Genomic DNA, 18295 nt, shown 5'->3' with positions numbered 1-18295 from the left:
AGTGAAATCAGCGAAGCACAGAAAAAAGCACCACATGCTCTCCCAGGTCTGTGGAGTCTGAAACTGTGGAATACATAGAAGTGGAATAAAATGGTTTCCAGGCGCTGGGGAGGCTAGGGAGTTGAGAGGGGCAGGGAAAGGTTGGAAAGGTGGAGTAACTGCACGTAATGGTAATGTATTGCATAGTTCCAAACTGATGCAAGACAGGATGCTGTTTCCATCACAAACAATGGTAACTTTTGAGAGATGGGTGTATGTCTAACACTGCACAACACATACATGCATCTGTCAGGTGGTACTCTGTCTATAGATACAGTTGTGGCTGTCAACTAGAAAAACGTTTCAACCCTATGAAGTCTTTCAACAGAGTGTAATGCAAAAAATCATTAAATAGATGCCCTTTTTTTCAAGCATAAAGGAAAACAGAGGTATATAAAATGAATAATTGTCATTAAAAATTCTTAGGTCTAGAGGACCAAGAGGAATAAGTTGATTTATCAGAAAGTCAGGGTAGAAACTGGACAGAAATAACTGTTAGACCTCCGAGAGGCAGCTGTCTGCTGCAGGCTCCCCCAGGCTGCCCGGGAGCCCTGGAGAACCAGGATTCAGCCCTCTCAGCCTGTGGCACTGGTCCTGGTACAGGGCATGGAGACCCTGGCTGTGGGTGTCTTTAAAAAGCTGGAGTGAGGAACAGCTGCTGCTGGGCTGCTCTGAGGGCCCAGCCAGGCTGACACCCAGTGTCCCTCTGCAGCCGACAGGAAGCGACCTAACCGTGGACTACACCGTAACCACTTGGCAGGTTCATGTTGAGCCCGGCGTTTCCAGGGTCGCTGACGCTTCATGACTGGGCCTGGCCCACTGGGAAGAAAATGCCAGAAAGTGTGCTGACCTTCTCTCGTAGGCTGGTTACTGTTTGCAGCACTTGCATGAAGAATAATGTGAGAGCGATGGAAAACTCAAATAATGCCCCAGACTTTGAGGTTTAGTGTTTTAGAAATGCTATGTAATATGTGTGAAGCAAAGTATAATCAGGGGAATATTTACTATCTCCTTTATTTATTTCAGATAAGATGGGAAAAAAACATCACATTGGGGGAACCACCGGGATTCTTGCACTCTTGGTGGTGGTAAGTATCTTTTCCTTCATTTTTACTGAATTAATAATGCGTTCTTACAGGTCTGTGCTGTACCAGAATATGGTTTTATATTTCCATTGGATTGAGTTTTATTTTATAAAATTGTCTTCTGAAAGGTCATCAATTAGGAAAAAAACATAAAACAAAAACCCTCAAAACCAGCATTTAATGTTCCTTAATGAGAATATACTACTGCTGAGTCAAGCTGGACCGGCACCAGTGGGCAGAATGTCTAACTCTGTATGACCCGGCCTCCGCCAGCGGGGCTGCACCTTACGCAATGCCACAGGATGGCTGGGGAGGTCACCAACGCTTCCTGTCCCATGAACCTGGCCACTAGAGGCCACATGAAGGGGCCAGTGCAGTCAGTTTCTGGCGAGGGCTCCCTTGTAGACTTGTGTGAAAGCAGCCACTCTCACTGTGTCCTTGCGTGATTGGTGGTTAGGGAGCGAGTAAGAGCTCTGTGAGTGTCTCTTCTTACAAAAATCCCTGATCCCAGCCCAAGGGCCCCCTCCTCACCGCCTCATCGAAACCCAAGTATTCGCTTAAGACCTTGACACTGCCATGTGGGGGCGGGGATCAGGACTTCCTCATACGAGTGGGGGCCAGGTGTGGGATTTCCTCCCTACCTCATAGTGACAGGAGAGGATGGCTCTTTTTTTGTTCTTGTTTTGTTTTGTTTTTTTATTTTTTTATATTTATTTTTTATTGCATTTCATTTTTTTAATTAATTACATTGCATTATGTGATACATTTTTTATGCACTGGGATTCCGCCAGTCCCTCCCCACACCCTCCCCCCACGGCGGATTGCTCCACCTTGTTGCATTTCCACAGTTCAAATTCAGTTGAGATTCTTTCCTTGGAGGTATTTACCAAGCATAAAGTCCAGCATCTTATTGTTCTGGTAAGTTCAATGGTTTCTTGGTGAGACCATCTCTGGTGTGAAGGTAGAGCCGGCAGAGTATCATCCCAATCAATTAAAAGCCCCAACATAATATTTCCAACCATTTACAACATTGTGGCATTAATTGACATGGTATTGATTAACCAATATGTTAATAGGAAAATGCAGGTTCTCAACCACAACCTGTGACTTCTTCATAGACATTTCAATTTTGGTTTATATTCAACCGTGTTCTATACACCTTAAAATGGCTTAGATTGCTATTCAGCTGTCTCATGCCTATTTTAATTTTAGTATTTAGCAGTTTATAGCATTGAAGCACGTTTTCGCTGAACCTGGCTGTTTTTCAGGTGGTCTAACTCTATAATTCTAACAGGATATATGTCAACAGTTTAGGTGAGCATGTTTAGGAGGGGTGTGCAGAGAAATCTTCCATACCCCGGTGAGGAGTAACTAATCTTTCTGTCCCACCCAGTGAGTTATAAGTGCATCCCCGCTGACCGTTTCCTGTCTGTTTCTAAGCTTTCCTTGTTGTTCTCTGTCTATCTATTCTAGTTTTGTTTGTTTGTTTTGAGGGGTTTTTGGAGCGCGCCTGATGGTTATTACGAGAGAGGGTGGGGACCCAAAATTGGAAGCAGACAAGGACCAGAGAAAGCTCCTCTCCCTAGTCCTGAAGGAAGTTTACTGTTCTGTTTCTTCGGACCGCTCAGGGATCCTGGTTGTTGTTCCAATGACCTTGGATCCTGCAAGGCAGGATTTGGGCTTCTTCCATCCCATGTGGTAGATCCAAATTGGGGGTGGGTGACCTCAGAGTTCTTGGTCTCCGAAGGCACTCCATTTCCCCGTGGCCTCCTTGGCAGTAGGAATGTAGCTCAATCAGTATCAGTGCTCATACTGATAGTCCTTGGTGAGGATCTAGGAGTCTTCAGGTTTGGGATAAAAGCCTCCTCCTGTCTGCCTGCTCCACTCTGGGGACCCCTCCCTGCTCTATGCGCATGACCTCCTGTTAAGAGGTTGTTAGGATTACTCCTGATTCCCCTGTTTGCCTTTGTAGTTTTGCTATTGTCTAATGCTAATTCGAGCCTGTTGTCTATGAGTTACCAGTTATGATCCTGATAGGTTATATTTCCCGTCTTCCTCACACCTTCTAGGGTGATGTAAGATTTCTCTGCTCTACCTCCCCATTTCCAAGTATCATGGGGTCTTACAAGTACATTAGGTTTTACAATTCTTTGATGTAGATCATAAGCAATCTGCCTCATATCATTGGTTACTTCACAATATCTTATTGCATGAGATACAGGCTGTTTGGGGTTGAGATAATATTACTGTTTTTTAGAATGACATCATTTCATAACAACCACATCGATCACAATAACAACAACAACAACAACATGAACAACAAATTGTAGCACCCTACTAAAATAATGTGCCACTGAGTAAGCAACACATGCTTAACTAAAAGGAAACACAGAAATCTTTTGGGAAATGTGATGCCATCGTATACTTCATGAGCACTGGATGAATTCTACTAGAGAATAGAGATTATTTGGAAGCAAACAAACTGACATAAAAACATCAAAACATATGAGATACAGCCAAAAGAGCAAACAGACAATCACCGAAAAAAAAAAAACAGTATAGATTGGTCTGTTGGAGTTACACTTTCCATGTTGGCCTCCTTATATGAGAGAGAATATATGGTATTTGTTCTTTTGTGATTGACTCGTTTCACTGAGCATGATGGCTTCTAGTTGGGACCACCTGGTTTTAAATGGAATAATATCATTCTTCTTAATAACTGAATAATATTCCATAGAGTAGATGTACCAGTTTCTTTAACCACTCTTCCTTGGACGCACATCTGGTTTGTTTCCATGACTTTGCTATTGTAGATTGTGCTGCTGTAAATATAGGGTTACAGATCCCCTTCTCATATGCAGATTTCACTCCTTTTGGGTATATTCCTAAGAGCGGGATTGCTGGGTCATATGGCAGGTTTATTTGCAATTTTCCAAGCACTCTCCATACTGATTTCCACTGCTGGTTGTACTAGCCTACACTCCCACCAGCAGTGAAGGAGGGTGCCTTTCTCCCCACAGAGGATGGCTCTTGTCCCTGGCTCTGTCTGTATAGCTGGCTCCCAGAGTGTGTTCTGCGGAATTGGTTGCGTAGTCCTCGTGATGCCAGGCCACTGTGCTGGCAGCCAGACTTTGGTGTGCTCTTCCACTTTGCTCTTTGAACTCTTACCTCTCCTCCCTGAGGGGATGGAAATGGGATGTGATACTGTGATGTGCAATTCTAGAATGGGCCAACCCTGTCTGAAACTGTAGCTGCTCATCCAATGAAAGACTGCACACAGGAGTCAGGAATGCACGGTCAGCAATGGCCGGTTGCCTGTGGCAGGAAAGCACGGTCACGCAGTGGCTGGTTGCCCTTGGCTTCCCTCTGTATCTCTCTATGCTTACCTTTTGGTGGTGGTGTCTTGAAATTTTATTTACTCATTTGTCTGTGCCAACCTTGTAAAGCTTCCCTATTGCCTACTGTGCCCAAATGCTTCCTGAGTGCCTTGCATGTACCAGGCACTATGCCACATCCCATGGACACCTCATAGAGTAAGACAGATACACTCCCTACCCTCCTGCTGGCAACAGGCTCTGTATCCAGAAAGAGATCCCTGGGGGCCTGTGCCAGGTATGTTTCCCCTGGAACAGCTGGCACCTAAGCCAAGGCCTAGGGAATGTGTAGGCGTCAGCCAGGTAGACAAGGGAGATGGGGGTGTCCCAGGCAGATGCATGCTGAGAGTGCTCAGCAGGTGAGAGGCAGAGGCTGTGGCAAGCTGGCAGTTAGGCACAGCCTTGGCATGTTGAACATGGAGGTGATGGGATGGCGGGGCAGGCTGGGGTAGTACTCCGGGAGCTGGAACTTAGATCTAAAGAACACAGTGCAGTTTGGTGATTAAGTGGGACCATCAGGATGTCAGCGTACCTGTCCGCAGTCCCCATGGTTCTGTGGTGAGCTGGGGACTGGAGGGAGCTCAGGCCAGAGAAGCAGGTAGGAGGCTGTTCGCTGAGGAGGACAGCAGTGTCGCTGGAGCAAGGGACGCGGGGGCAGACTGAGAGATGGGGTTGGCAGGATCTGGTAGCTGGCTACCCTTGCTGTTCCGAAATGGAAACATGCGTCATTCCTCTGATGCTGTGGCTCGGTGGCTGGCTCTGGGGGTCCTGGGTATGGGTGGGGCGGCGAGGTGGCCATGCAGCCACATGGTGTTGCCTGCAAAGGAGGAGAGAGCACGGCTGGCCCTGAGCCTTCCCTGGGCCAGCAGTGGCTGCAGAGTCCAGAGGTCCCTGGGGCTGTAAAGGACCTGGGTGTGCAACCAGAGAGGGCAGAGGAAATCCAGAACCCAAAATCAGGGATCCCCAGGAGAAGAGAGAAAACAGGTCACTGGTGTCCGCTCAGGGACACAGCTGAAGTCACAGCAAGGAATGCATGTGTCTGAAATTTAATGAGAAGGCCACTGATGGTCTCTGGCCAGTGTGCCTGGCCAGCTGCTAGCCAGAGCACCCCAACCACCCAGCTCAAGGAGTGGCTGGGAGTCTGGAGACACTGGGCATAATCAGTTCTTGCAGAAGCTCCTGTGAGGGGCTGCCCAGGACTTACGGGGAGGAGCCCTGAGGTTCCTATTCAGCATTGTGAAGAGGTCCATCAGGGATCGGGTGTCCTGGGGGGAGGCAGGGACAAGTGAGGTACGGGGGTTTCAGTACAGCTCTTGTGGGTAAGAGGGGGTAACCGCTCTATTACATGGCCAGAGCAGAGGCAGTGGGGCCAGGGGTTTCACAGAAGACATTCAGCTGGAATTGGAAGGCTCTGGTTTGGTCTGCAAGGAGATGGGGTGGGTGCGAGGTCTTCTGGGGAGGATGCTGAGTGGGGGCAGTGTCAGCCTCATAAAGCCAACTCATAGGCGTGAACCCGTGCTGCAGAGACCCAGAGAAAAGACAAGGAGCAGGCAGAGGACTCAAGGGCCGAGGGAACGCCAGAGCACACAAGTTTACAGTGGCACTTGGGACTGCAGTGGCTCAGCCGTAACTCTGTGGCAGGAACAGGTGCGTGCTGTTCCTGTTGGGAAAATGGCTCCTTACAGGAGCACACCACCGTGGATCTTTTATCCAAGGGGTAAGGCTGATCTCAAGCATCGTGTTAGCAAAGTGTGTTTTTGTAATTTGTACTTAGCTGGAGATAACCCATAATTATAAATTGTGGACACATAAATAGTTTCAGACTCTATTTTTTCAGTTTAAATCAATTTAAAGTCATGAGGTCTTCTGAGAACTAATGAAAGCTATGATTCATTTTTCCAGAAAGCTCTCAGCTGTACTGAAAGTTGCATGTAGCAAAGCCATTGGCCAGTGGATTTATATCCTCTGTTTGCCTGACCTCGTATCCTTAGCTTTTTAGAACTGGGCTTCAGAATTTGTGCTCAAGGTAGGGACACAAGAATGTAATAATGATTGCCTTAAGGATAAATTATTGAATGACATGGAGAGGGAGGGAGCCAGGGAAAAAGAGAAACTCCCCCGCCTGGTGCTTCATGCTGGAATAGTCAGGACTGGGCCAGGTCAAATCCAGAGCTCAGTCCAGGTCTCCCAGAAGATTGGCAGGGCCCAAGTCCTTGAGCCATCACCCGCTGCTTCCAGGTTGTGAATTAGAAGGAAACTAGAATTGTGTTTGGAGCCATCACTCAAACCCGGGGAAGAACTCCAATACTCCACTTCGGAATGTGGATATCCCAGGAGGTATGTTAACCTTTATATCAAATGCCCCTTCCAAAGCCTACCTTTTAAAAAAAATGTTTATTTTATTTATTTGAAAAGTAGAGCTGCAGAGCAAGAGAGAGGGAGAGAGACATGGAGATCTTCTACCCGCTGGTTTGTTCTCCAAGTGGCGATAGCAGCCAGGGTTGGGTCAGGCCAGAGCCAGGACCTTCACCTTCTCCCACGGGTGCAGCTGCGCAGTGACTCGCTTTCCCATGCATGTTAGCTTCTGCAGTTTCCAAATACAGGCCATTTCCAGTTTTTATTGCAGAAACGATTGTGCATTTCAATTTAATAGCATACAAATACAAAGCATCTTTTAGAGTAACCTTCAACCCAGGTTTTTATACCCTAAAGTAAATATATGTAACATTTTACTTTTCAGTTGGAAGTTCAATTTTGTAGTATGCTAATACTAATGATTTTAGAATCTAATGAGCATATCAGGATGAAATTCAAGAATAATCAAATACCCCATGAATGCGGAGGCAGCAGAATTAGCCACTTGGCTTGTTAGAATGATGTAATATTTATAATTGACTGACAGGTTATTACTAGTCTTGTATGTTTTGCCTATAATAGACCTTGCATGCTAAATGATTGGTTTGACTTAAGTTACACCAAAAACGTGTCTCATAAAACAGTGTAGGTGACAGCTAGGATAAGAGATATGATCAGGGTGAGAAGGAGAGAAAGCAAAGCACAGAGAATGTGAGGCTGTGAGGGAAAAACAGGAGTTCAGCAGCAAGAGGAAGTAAGCGATGTGGACTCTAGAGGGGAATTTGGTGAGGAGAGAGCTTTGTGAGGAGCTGCTGGACTCTCAGTAAAGGCAAAGGATTGGAACTGAAAGTGAGGCTAGTTTCCCACAGTTAAGAAGAAAACTTTTTTCTAGCTATATTAGGTTTGTGAGATTTTTAAAGTATTTTCCAGTTTAAAACCACTTTGGCTGGGCCTGGCACGATGGCTCAGTAGCTAAATCCTCACCTTGCATCTGCTGGGATCCCATATGGATGCTGGTTGTGTCCCAGCTGCTCCACTTCCCATCCAGCTCCCTGCTTGTGGCCTGGGAAAATGGTAGAGAATGGCCCAAAGCCTTGGGACCCTGAACCCTTGTGAGGAACCTGAAAGAAACCCCTGGCTCCTGGCTTCGGATTGGCTCAGCTCCAGCCATTTTAACTGCTTGGGGAATGAGCCAACAGATGGAAGATGTTTCTCTCTGCATCTCCTTCTCTCTGTATATCTGCCTTTCCAATAAAAATAAATAAGTACTTATTTTAAAAAAACTACTTTGATGTGCATCATCAGTTTGTAAATTCTACAAAATATATAGCAGATTTTTGTCTCTTTTTATTAAGAAATTAAAGAACCAAACTATTTGATCAAAGACAAATTTAGATGGATGTCTCTGGAATTATATTTGGTACTCAGACAATGACAGGTGATAGTTCTTCCAGAGCTAAATTCAGTGACTCACCGGTGTTAGTAAATTGCCAGTAGTTTGTTTGTTTTCTCTCTCTCTCTCTCTCTCTCTCTCAGATTGATTTCTTTGAAAGGCAGAAGTTATACAGAGACAAAGAGAACTGGCCAGGCTGAAGCCAGGAACCAGATCTCCCACATGGGTCACTGCTTTTCCAAGGCACATTAGCAGGTGCGGGATCAGAAGGGGAGCAGCAGGGACACAAACCAGCGCCCATGTGGGATGCTGGCATTATAGGTGGCAGCTCCACATGCTGGCTCCAGTCATGCTTTATTTCAGGATGTCATGAATGGCGGATTCCAAGCTATATTAAGTAGTGGGACTTGGAGACCTACCTCTACTGCGGCGTCTACATCCCTGGCAGTAGTCTGTTAGATGGGGTCGCCATAGGATACAAAGGAAGGATCCCAAAGTGCTTGCCTTCTAGCCTGGCACAGGTGTCTCCATCTCCTGCTAGCTGACATTACTTAGACTGCCTTTCATCAGAATAGGAAGTCAAGCAGTTTGAAGTCACATTAGAAGCAAAATAACGTAACAGTGACAAAGTTTAAGCCTGGTTCTGCTACTAGCTATATGACGTTAGGCAAATTGTTTCACTTCTCTAAACCTCAGTTTTCTTATCTATAAAATGTAGAAAATTTTAGGGATAGCTAAGGTTCTTGTATGTGATAGTTGAATTAATATGTGCTGGATAGATTTTTACTTAAAAATGAATTATTGATTTATTGATTTGAAAGGTAGAGTAATAGAGTAAGAGAGAAGGATCTTGTGACCCACCGATTCACTCCCCTAATGGCTAAAACAGCCAGGGTGGGCTAGTCCAAAATCAAGAGCCAGTAACTCTATCCAGGCTCCCCACATCGATAACAGGGACTCAAGTACATGGTCCATCACCCACTGCTTTTGCAGGAGAGTTAGCAGGGAGCTGGATCTGAGACAGCAGCTGAGATTCAAGCCAGCATTGCAACACTGGCTTCATCTACTGTGCCACAGCTCTGACTCCAGTGTAGACTATTTCAATATTTTAAAATATGAAATATGAATTTATTGCTAGTACAGGAGTATTATAAGAATAATGTGACAGTGGAGCACTATTTAATACTTGTATTTCAAAAGTGCTATAATGATAAGCAATAATACTGACCTAGGAAAGAACAGCTGTGTGTCCTTTTGGTGGAAAACCACCCTTAGCCTTGTGTGTGGGGCATTTTGTTCAGTAGGAATTAGGAGTTAACTAGCATTCCTGGATAATGTTTGAACCAAAGAGAAATTATTTCCTTGCCAATGAAGACATGAACGTGGCTTGTTTCTCAGATAGTTTCATAGGATTTTGTTCTGTTTCTCTTTGAGCACCTGTTTTCAGATGGTCTTGGTCATGGCCAGCAGCAGGAAGGTTATATAAACATAACAGCGTCCTGTCTTCTGGACACGTGTGGTGTGTTTATCCACTTGTAGACTTCTCCAACAGCCAGTTTACTCCCAGGCTTCCCCTGAGACATTAACAGGTAGCAGCTAAATCGTGTTTACTCACATCTGCAGGAAAAGAAGGAGATGTGGTGTCTGCGTGAGAAGTCTCAACTTAGGAGTGCCACATTTAGCCTTGCTTTATGCGGGGAAGGCTTTAAGGGTAATAGATGATACAGGATTGAAGATCTTAACACTTTTAAGTCTTGTCCCTTTGTGTTCAGTTTTGGCTTTTTCATTTGTAAAATAAAGACTTTCCTACACTTGTTTCTGCTTAGGTGTTTCAAGGAGGCGCTTTGCTTCCGACGCTGGTCAGTGTAGGAATCTGGGGCCTCAGGAAGCTGACTGGGTCTAGCAACTCGGGTGTGTGGGGGACCCAGTTTTTTGCATTTGGCTGACTTGGAGTTCAAGGACCGCACTGAGTATGTCACCAGAGCAGCTTCCTGAGTGTGGCACTAAAGACCCTTGAGATAACTTCTGAAGCGCAGTGGGATGACTGTAATTGACAGCCACTACACGTACACTGTGCAACAGCTAGCAGAGATTTCAAATGCATGACACACAGGGAAATGATAAATGCTTAAGGGAGGAAGCATAAGGGATACACTGCTCACCACTGCTTTGATCATTATACATGACATTGAAGAGTCACACTGTGCCCCAGAAATACCTACATCTAGTAGGTTTCATTAAAATTAGATGTGTATGTGTTAAAAAAAAAAAAAAAACCCTCTGAGGACAAATCAAATATTGCGATGAGACTCACCTGTTTGTAACTTCAGTTCTTCCTCCAGATAATAAGTCCATGTTTTCATATGGTGATCGCCATAGAAGCACTTTCCAGGGCTATTTGTAAAATTGTAGTTGCTGTGTGAGATGGGACTTGTCCACTTAGCTCAGTCAATGCGCCATTTTCAGTATGACTTGGCACTGGTTGGATTCGCAGCCACACATGTGCCCTGGATCATTTATCTCCTATGCTTGAGCAGTGTATGACATAGTGTACTACAAGGATCTTGCATTTCATGCATATTTGAAATATTACTAAAAGAAAATTATAGTTTTTATTTTTTAACTTATGAAGGATTCATAGAGAGCTTCTATTTTTTAAAAAGTTATTTATTTTTATTGCAAAGGCAGACATATATGTAGAGGAGGAGAGACAGAGAGGAAGATCTTCCATCCGATGAGTCACTCCCTAAGTGACCACAATGGCCAGTGCTGCGCCGATCTGAAGCCAGGAACCTAGAACCTTCTCCAAGTCTCCCACGCGGGTGCAGGGTCCCAAGGCTTTGGGCCATCCTTGACTGCTTTCCCAGGCTACAAGCAGGGAGCTGGATGGGAAGTGGAGTTGCCGGGATTAGAACTGGTGCCCATACAGGATCCCGGCGCATTCAAGGCGAACACTTTAGCCACTAGGCCACTGTGCTGGGGCCAAGAGAGAGCTTCTATTTTTATACTGATTTTCAGACACAGTGCTGACTATGGTTGCATTGCTAGGACAAACCATGATTGAAGTTTCTGGAAAAGATAAAGTTTTGAAGTGGCACTTCTGATGCTGATAGGCAAGAAAGATAAGCATATGTATGTATTCATTCTTGTAAAATGAATGAAGCATGAATTAAAAATGAGTATCATGGCCCGGAAACCTATTAGTATTACCTTTTAAATTAATTTTATACCTTAAGTTTTATAGATGACCATAGGCTTAATTAAGGGACTTCTGATGAGTAGAATTTTTTTAAATTGTAGGTTTACTCAATTTTTGTGAGTTCTATTTATTGCATGATTTTCTGTTGACCTTCTCAGCTAACGAGAGGTTAGAATTGATGGCATGGATTAAGCATGCCCAGGTAAGAATGGGACCCAGAACAAAGCTTACCATGGGAAAATGTTTTTAAAGGATCTACTTCCTTACTTTTATTTAAGGAGATCATATCTAAGGCATTCAGCATTTTCAGCAATAACACATATAAACTTATTCTATGTATTTTAGTAATTTGTTTTCTTATCTCAAAGCTTGATCTTATAAACTGTTGACTTCCCACTGAGTCCAGAAGTCAAACTTAAAAATAGAAGGTTAATATCCTAAGATAAACATTTGATTTAATTATAGAAGTTGAAATAATCATTTCTAGTATTTGTTTAATATTGTTTAGGACATACACAATAAAAACAATACATTTTTTCCCCAATTCACTGAGTAAGACAGCCTTCTAAAGATAACATATTGGAATAATTTTCAGGAAAGGTCTCAGTGATACTTACTAGGAAATTAGGATACACATAGGAATATTAAGTTGTTTGTTATATTGTTGTATGTAATATTCTGTGATTAAACCAAATACTGGAAAAACTATACTGTGAAATTTTAGTCTTAAGAGCTTTGCTGTGCCTAAAGAACATGAAAGGAAGAGTAATTACCACGAACTAATTCAAACCTGAGCTGGTGGGGCAATCTGACCCGCGTGCCTGTGCACCTGCCGATCTGGAAGTCTTCCTTCTGAAGGGCCGAGGGAGGCCAAGGACAGCTGGAATTGCTTCCTCCTAAAAAATATTGAGATTTATTTAAGTTATTTCTGACCTTATTATATTCTTTGCGTTTCTTGCTTTTCATAGGTATTTAAGAGGCGAGGAAATAATGGATTTCCTTTGCCTTGTTAGGAAAGGAAATGAATCAAGTGATAAAGGAAACATCGCGGGGACTCAGCGCCCTAGTTCCCCCTCTCCGAGGGCGATGCGCTGTCCTCATACCAAGCCTGGGTTTACCTTGTGTTGTATGTTTTTTCCTTGCTGAAGGGAGAAAGATTCAATCTACATAGGGCTCCGAAAATCAGGACAGAAGTCCAGGTTCCATTCCCCAAATTTCTTGTGTCGCTTCTACCTGTGTTGTCAGTGGCTTGCCTGAAAAACCTGTGTGCGTTTCATGCTTTTTGGAAAGTAATTACAGTGTTGGTGATGTTACAGATGTGTCAGACATTGTGCCATGCAATGGCTAAGAAGGCGCAGTGTCTGGAGGAGGATGCCGTGTTTCTGATCAGGCTCCGCCGTGTGCTCCAGGACTTCCCAGCGAACACACCTCCTGCATGCCCCCCACCTCTGCTGACCTGCTTGGCTTAGTCTACCTCCCACGGCCATAGGACCAGAAAAATGGGATGAAAAAATAATTCTGGAGGTTATCAGAATTACTTTTATTTGTAACCAAATTTTCAGATATTTGCTTTCCAGATTCCTTAATCCTTAGCTCATGTCCACTGTGATATGCTAAATGCCAGCATGACAGAGCTGTGATTTGTAAGAAGTGGGACAGTGCTTTAGCCAACCACTTCACTTTGCTTTAACTTCTTCCCATTCCTCTGGACTAGCAGAAGAGAGAGAGAACTTTGGCTTCCTTTATTTTCAAAGTTACTAATCTATTTGGGTAATTGCAGGATGGTATTATGAGAAAATATGTCTGTTTGGCCAGTGTAACTAAATGGTTAGGGTAGGGCTGTGCGAGTTGGACAACAAAGCTATCTTGTGAACCACTTTATTCTTTAATAATTTAATTAGAATATTACAGTCTTTGTGTTCTTCATGGAAAAATTGTGAAAATACTGTAATTATTCCATTCAAGTGTTTTAAGTCATATAAATAGCCAATTATAAAAATGAAAAATCCTAAGTTTTTTTTTTAAATTATTTCTTTCTTTTAGAAAAATCATTCTTTGCATTTCTGAAGGGTAGCTGGAGGGCCCACTTTAATTGCTTCAAGAATCTTGCCTGGATGTAAATCTTTTCAAAGACAGATTTGTGCCATAGGAGGACATTCTGTATGAAGCATGTCTTCTGCTTTTGGAATTGTGATTTCTCATATTGGTGTGGTGCGATTGTCTTACTGTTTCTTCCATAATTGTTTCTTTTTTAGTGTATTTTGGGATCTCTACTGTGCAGCTCCAGAGAGACGGGAAACATGCGAACATTCGAGTGAAGCCAAAGCCTTCCACGACTATGTAAGTGAACGTGAGCTGACTTGGGCACAGTGACGTGTTTCTTTGTGAGAAGTACACTGGATTATCCATGCTCCTGCTCTGGTCCTTAAGAAATTGGTTGTCCTTTTTTCTTAAAAAAGGAGACTCCTAACTTTAAAAGCTAAGTACCAGAGTGCATTTGTGGTTTGCTGAAATTTAGGATAGGGTAGACCTAACTCCAGGTTATCAAAGATATGTCTTACTTTCAATCACTTCTGATCTATGAAATTTCACATTTAAAATCTCTTAAAATTAAATTTTTTCTTCTCTAGAAAATTCATGACAAGATTTTTATAAATGATAACCTCTTCTTTTGTACATAAGATTTTCTAAACATGCTAGTCAAAATATTCAATTTCCTTTATGCAGTTCCCCAAATAAATTCCTTGTTGATTAAAGGAAAAACCAGTCAAGAGAGCCAACATTTCCATGCACACATTAAAATGTCGTTTTTTTCTTATTTCTTAGGAAGGATAGCTCACTGTTCTTTACCTGAGCAATTCTACCAATGATGACAAATCTGCTCTTAGACAGTTGATAGAATCAGGAGATAATGGGGGAAAAGAGAGGGAGGCAGTATGAGGAAGAATTCTTTAAGAAAAATTGCCTGTAAGAATCAGGAGGTGATCTTTTCAAGGACGGGAGACTGTGCTTGCCTTCAGGGTGTCAGGAAGCGAGATTGGGGCTGCAACATCACTGAAGGATGAAGTCCCTTCCAGGGGAGCACTGCCCTTCTGCTGGGCAGAGGGAGGTGTCCTGTGGGCAAGGAGCCCTTAGGACAGGGCGTTGCCTGCACCTCCAGGGGTGGTACTATAGCCTGAGGCCAGGAGAAGTGAGCCCCTCCAAGTGGCTTGAGGAAGAGATACAGCCAAGAGATGGAAAGAGGCAGGGTGCCGGGCAGGGTCTGTGTAAGTCAGTGTGAGACTGCTGGGCAGTTCGCTCGCTGCTGCATCTCCGGGAACGTGAGCGGGGAAGGCTGCCACTGCCCGGAGGAACAAGTAGAGAGGAGGCAGCTAGGTGGCCACCAGGACACGGTGTGTGTCTGAACTGGATTCTCTTCTCTTCTCTTACTCTTGGGTAATGACAGAAAGTAAAATGGTGGCCCAGCCTTAGTGTCTGGCACCCCGGCTCATCTGTCCTTGACACTGACAGAGATGAGCTCGCATTGGGCTGGAGATCGTCACAATCAACACTGTAAACTCATCTGTTGGCACCCAGAGTTTCCACCCAGTCCCTTTCGATTTTGGTTCTAAGTGCCTTTTTGCAGTAAGAGCACTTGACATGAGATGAACTCTCTCAGCCGATGTTGAAACAGACAACACAGGACCGTGGGTCATGCATCACACAGCACATCCTCCAGGGTGCGCTCATCCTACGTGACCAAAGCTCTGTGCGCTTGACCAACACCTCGCCATTTCTCCCTCCCCACCTTCTTTGGGGTCAGTGAGCTCAGCTATTTTGGATTCTACATAGGAATGGAGTCATGCAGTATCTTCATTTGTCATTTTGAGACTGATGTCTCTGGGCTCATCCGCGTTAAACCAAGGGACTGCCCTTGTGCACTGCTAGGGTCCCAGTTTCTTCCCTGATCTCTTCTCCCGTGGACGCTCTCGTTCATTCCATATCGTGACTGGAATAATGCTGCAGTAAGCATGGGAGGGCAGTTGTTTGTTGGAGATTCGGTTTCTTTGGATCTGTCTCCAGAAGCGGAGTTGCTGGATCAGATAGTAATTATTTTTAGTTCTTTGAGGAAGCTCCATGTTTTTCCTTATAGTAGTTACCCCAACCTACTGGACGCAAGGGTTCCTTATTCTCCACATTATTGCTAAAACTTGTTTTGCTTTATTCTATAACTGGTGTTAATCTTTTTGGGCAGTAGTTTTTGTGAAAAAATTTCAAATTTTTTATATTTATCTATTTGGTTTCTTTTCTGATTATTATCTATGAGAGCATGAATTTTGTTGCTTCATTTTTTTATTTGCCAAGTGGTTATAGATGCAGTACTGATATCTTTCTCCTTAAAAAAAAAAAAAATCACCTTGTTGGGGCCCTGCATGATAGCCTAGTGGCTAAGTCCCTCACATTGTATCTGCCATCAGGATCCCATGTGGCCACTGGTTCATGTCCCAGCTGCTCCACTTCCCGTCCAGCTCCCTGCTGTGGCCTGGGGGGACAGTAAAGGATGGCCCAAAGCCTCGGCAACCCTGCACCCACATGGTGCCAAGAAGCTCCTGACTATGCATCAGCTCTGCTTCCGCCATTGCAGCACTTGGGGATTAAACCAGTGGATGGAAGATCTTTCTCTCTGTATCTCCTTCTCTATGTGTATCTGCCTTTCTGATGAAAAAAAAAATCTTTTTTAAAAATCACCCCATTGATACTTGCTGTGACAAAAAGGTGTAAAAGGGAAAATATTGAAGATGAACATGAACTTAGTCTTCTTGTATTTATGTTTGAAATTGCAGGAGCATAAACAAACGTTTGGAATGAGTATGATCTAGTAAGTGCTGTGTAACTCCAGGGAGGCCTTTCAGTGTTTCTTGTATTCATTTTGCATTTTAATATGAACTTAGATATGAGAGCAACCTGTCCAGGTTAACAGAGGAGTGGGAGCAGGTAGTGGTGGCCCCACTTTCCGAGAGCCGTGGCTCTGTGAATGTGGCCCTGAGCACACGAGATGCATACCTTGTCCTGGGGGCTTGCCAGGTGCCAGAAGAGACCTTGTCTCAGGAAATCTGAAACCCAAAATTGTAAGATACACACAGCACAGACTCATATTGCTAGGTTAGTCAAAATACAGGTGGTAAGAACATGAGGAGATACCAAAGTGGGCACATCTCTTACTTAATGTGTGTGCTTTTGGCATGGGGTAGCTGCTCATGAATGAAGAATGTCCCAGTGGGCCATAGACCCCCAACTGGGAGGACAGTCAGATCTTAAGCCTTTAAGGGTAGTAAATTTTTCTAAGTGTTTACCAGTGTTGCGAGCCAGAGTGTCGTCTGTGGTTCACCAGGTGGAGGTGATCTGAGATCCCATTTTTAGCCTTCCTTTTACCTGCCATGTTGTCACCATCCTTGCTCTGACCTATAGGATTCAGTTTAATTTCTCTTGCCATCTATGTAATCCTTACAAGCCCCTTATATTCTTTGTAGCCTGAGGTAAGATCTATACTTATTTTTCTGTTTTGTTTGTCCTGGGTAGCTATGTTAGTACATCCATTCACTTGACCTGGTTGGTGTGGGGATGGACAAGGTGCGTCTATTCCGCTTTGGTCGTTTTGGCTCAGGGTGACTCCTGTGTACTTCTCATAAGAATTATCAGCAATTTTTTTGATTTCTCTTGGCCCTGACATACCCTGTAGGGCAATGGGTTTCAGTCCTCCATGCGAAACATGAGCCAAGGGAAGTACCGTGAGAGGATCCCCTCACACTCCGGAGTCTGTCAGTGTAGCCAACGGCACTGTGTAGACACCGCGAAATACACAAAAGGCAGGTGAAGGAAGTGATGTACAGAGATCAAGAACAGGTCTTCACGGTGATGGGCCTGGGGCTGCAGGGGTCGGACCCAGGAGCATCTGGACATCTCAGCACCCTCATCCAGGTAACCTGATGACGGCCTTCGCACTAAGGCTGTAATAAGAAGGGGTTTAGGGAAGGGTGAGGAAAGAGACGAGTGTGTTGTGCATTGGGAGGGAAGTGAATTGTCATGACCACAGGGACAGTTGTCCCAGATTCATTTAGGTTAGACCTTTCTCATGTTATCACTGTGGATCAGCTTAGGAAAAGAGGATGTGTTGTATATATGATTGTGTTATTGAACTGAGTCATTGAAAATGCCAAGGCCCCCATTTAGATATTATATGGTGGTTGACTTTGCCAAACCAAATTAAGGATTTTTGTCTGTTGATAAAATAAGCAGCCATTGTATTGGTGAGGGCTGTTTTACAATTGGTTTACTGTTTTTTCCACTCCTATGGAAGGATGGCTAGACGCTCTGATGTAAGTACCTCATATGCATGTGATCAGCTGGATGGATGGATGGATTAGCGGTGCAGTATCCGTTGCTCCCGGGCTGCAAGAGGGTGCCTTGAAGGATGAGGCTGCTGTGCTGTGGAGCTGAGCACACTCTGGGACAGCTGGCCGTGAGGAGTTGTGAGCAAGTCAGTCCTACGCACAAGCACTGCCTCTCTGTGGGATTTCAATAGCTATCCTACTTTATTATTTTGTTGCTACGGCAAGAAAAACAAGGAAAATAATTTGTAGCTATTTGAATGTTTTTCCTTTAAGTGGTTTTTAATTTTAAAATTTCTGACTATCCTTTTTCCTTTTTCTCAGACATATTCAGCTGTTCTTACATTTTCCCTCTGTGGTTCTGAAAGCAATTTTGAGTGATTTATCACTGTATTGGATTGCTGTGGAACGTTGGCGTGGGCTTTATTTTCTCACTAAGAAGTATGTAGGCTCTTTAACGCTGCCATGGATTAGGTGGTATT

General features: G+C 44.1%; 1 protein-coding gene across 2 annotated transcripts in view; it reads left to right on the top strand.

Annotated features, from left to right (window-relative positions):
• SSBP2 (single stranded DNA binding protein 2) overlaps window positions 1-18295 on the top strand; it is a 198308-nt gene that overhangs the window by 81453 nt on the left and 98560 nt on the right. For both annotated transcript variants that reach the window (XM_058656158.1, XM_058656157.1), the window contains exons 3-4: window positions 1066-1127; window positions 13701-13785. In XM_058656158.1, the coding sequence (XP_058512141.1) occupies window positions 1066-1127; window positions 13701-13785 (147 nt within the window). The remainder of the gene's footprint in view (window positions 1-1065; window positions 1128-13700; window positions 13786-18295) is intronic.

The sequence above is a fragment of the Ochotona princeps genome, chromosome 28 (assembly GCF_030435755.1).
Source record: "Ochotona princeps isolate mOchPri1 chromosome 28, mOchPri1.hap1, whole genome shotgun sequence".
NCBI lineage: Eukaryota > Metazoa > Chordata > Mammalia > Lagomorpha > Ochotonidae > Ochotona > Ochotona princeps.
This window is presented reverse-complemented; position numbering and strand designations above follow the sequence as displayed.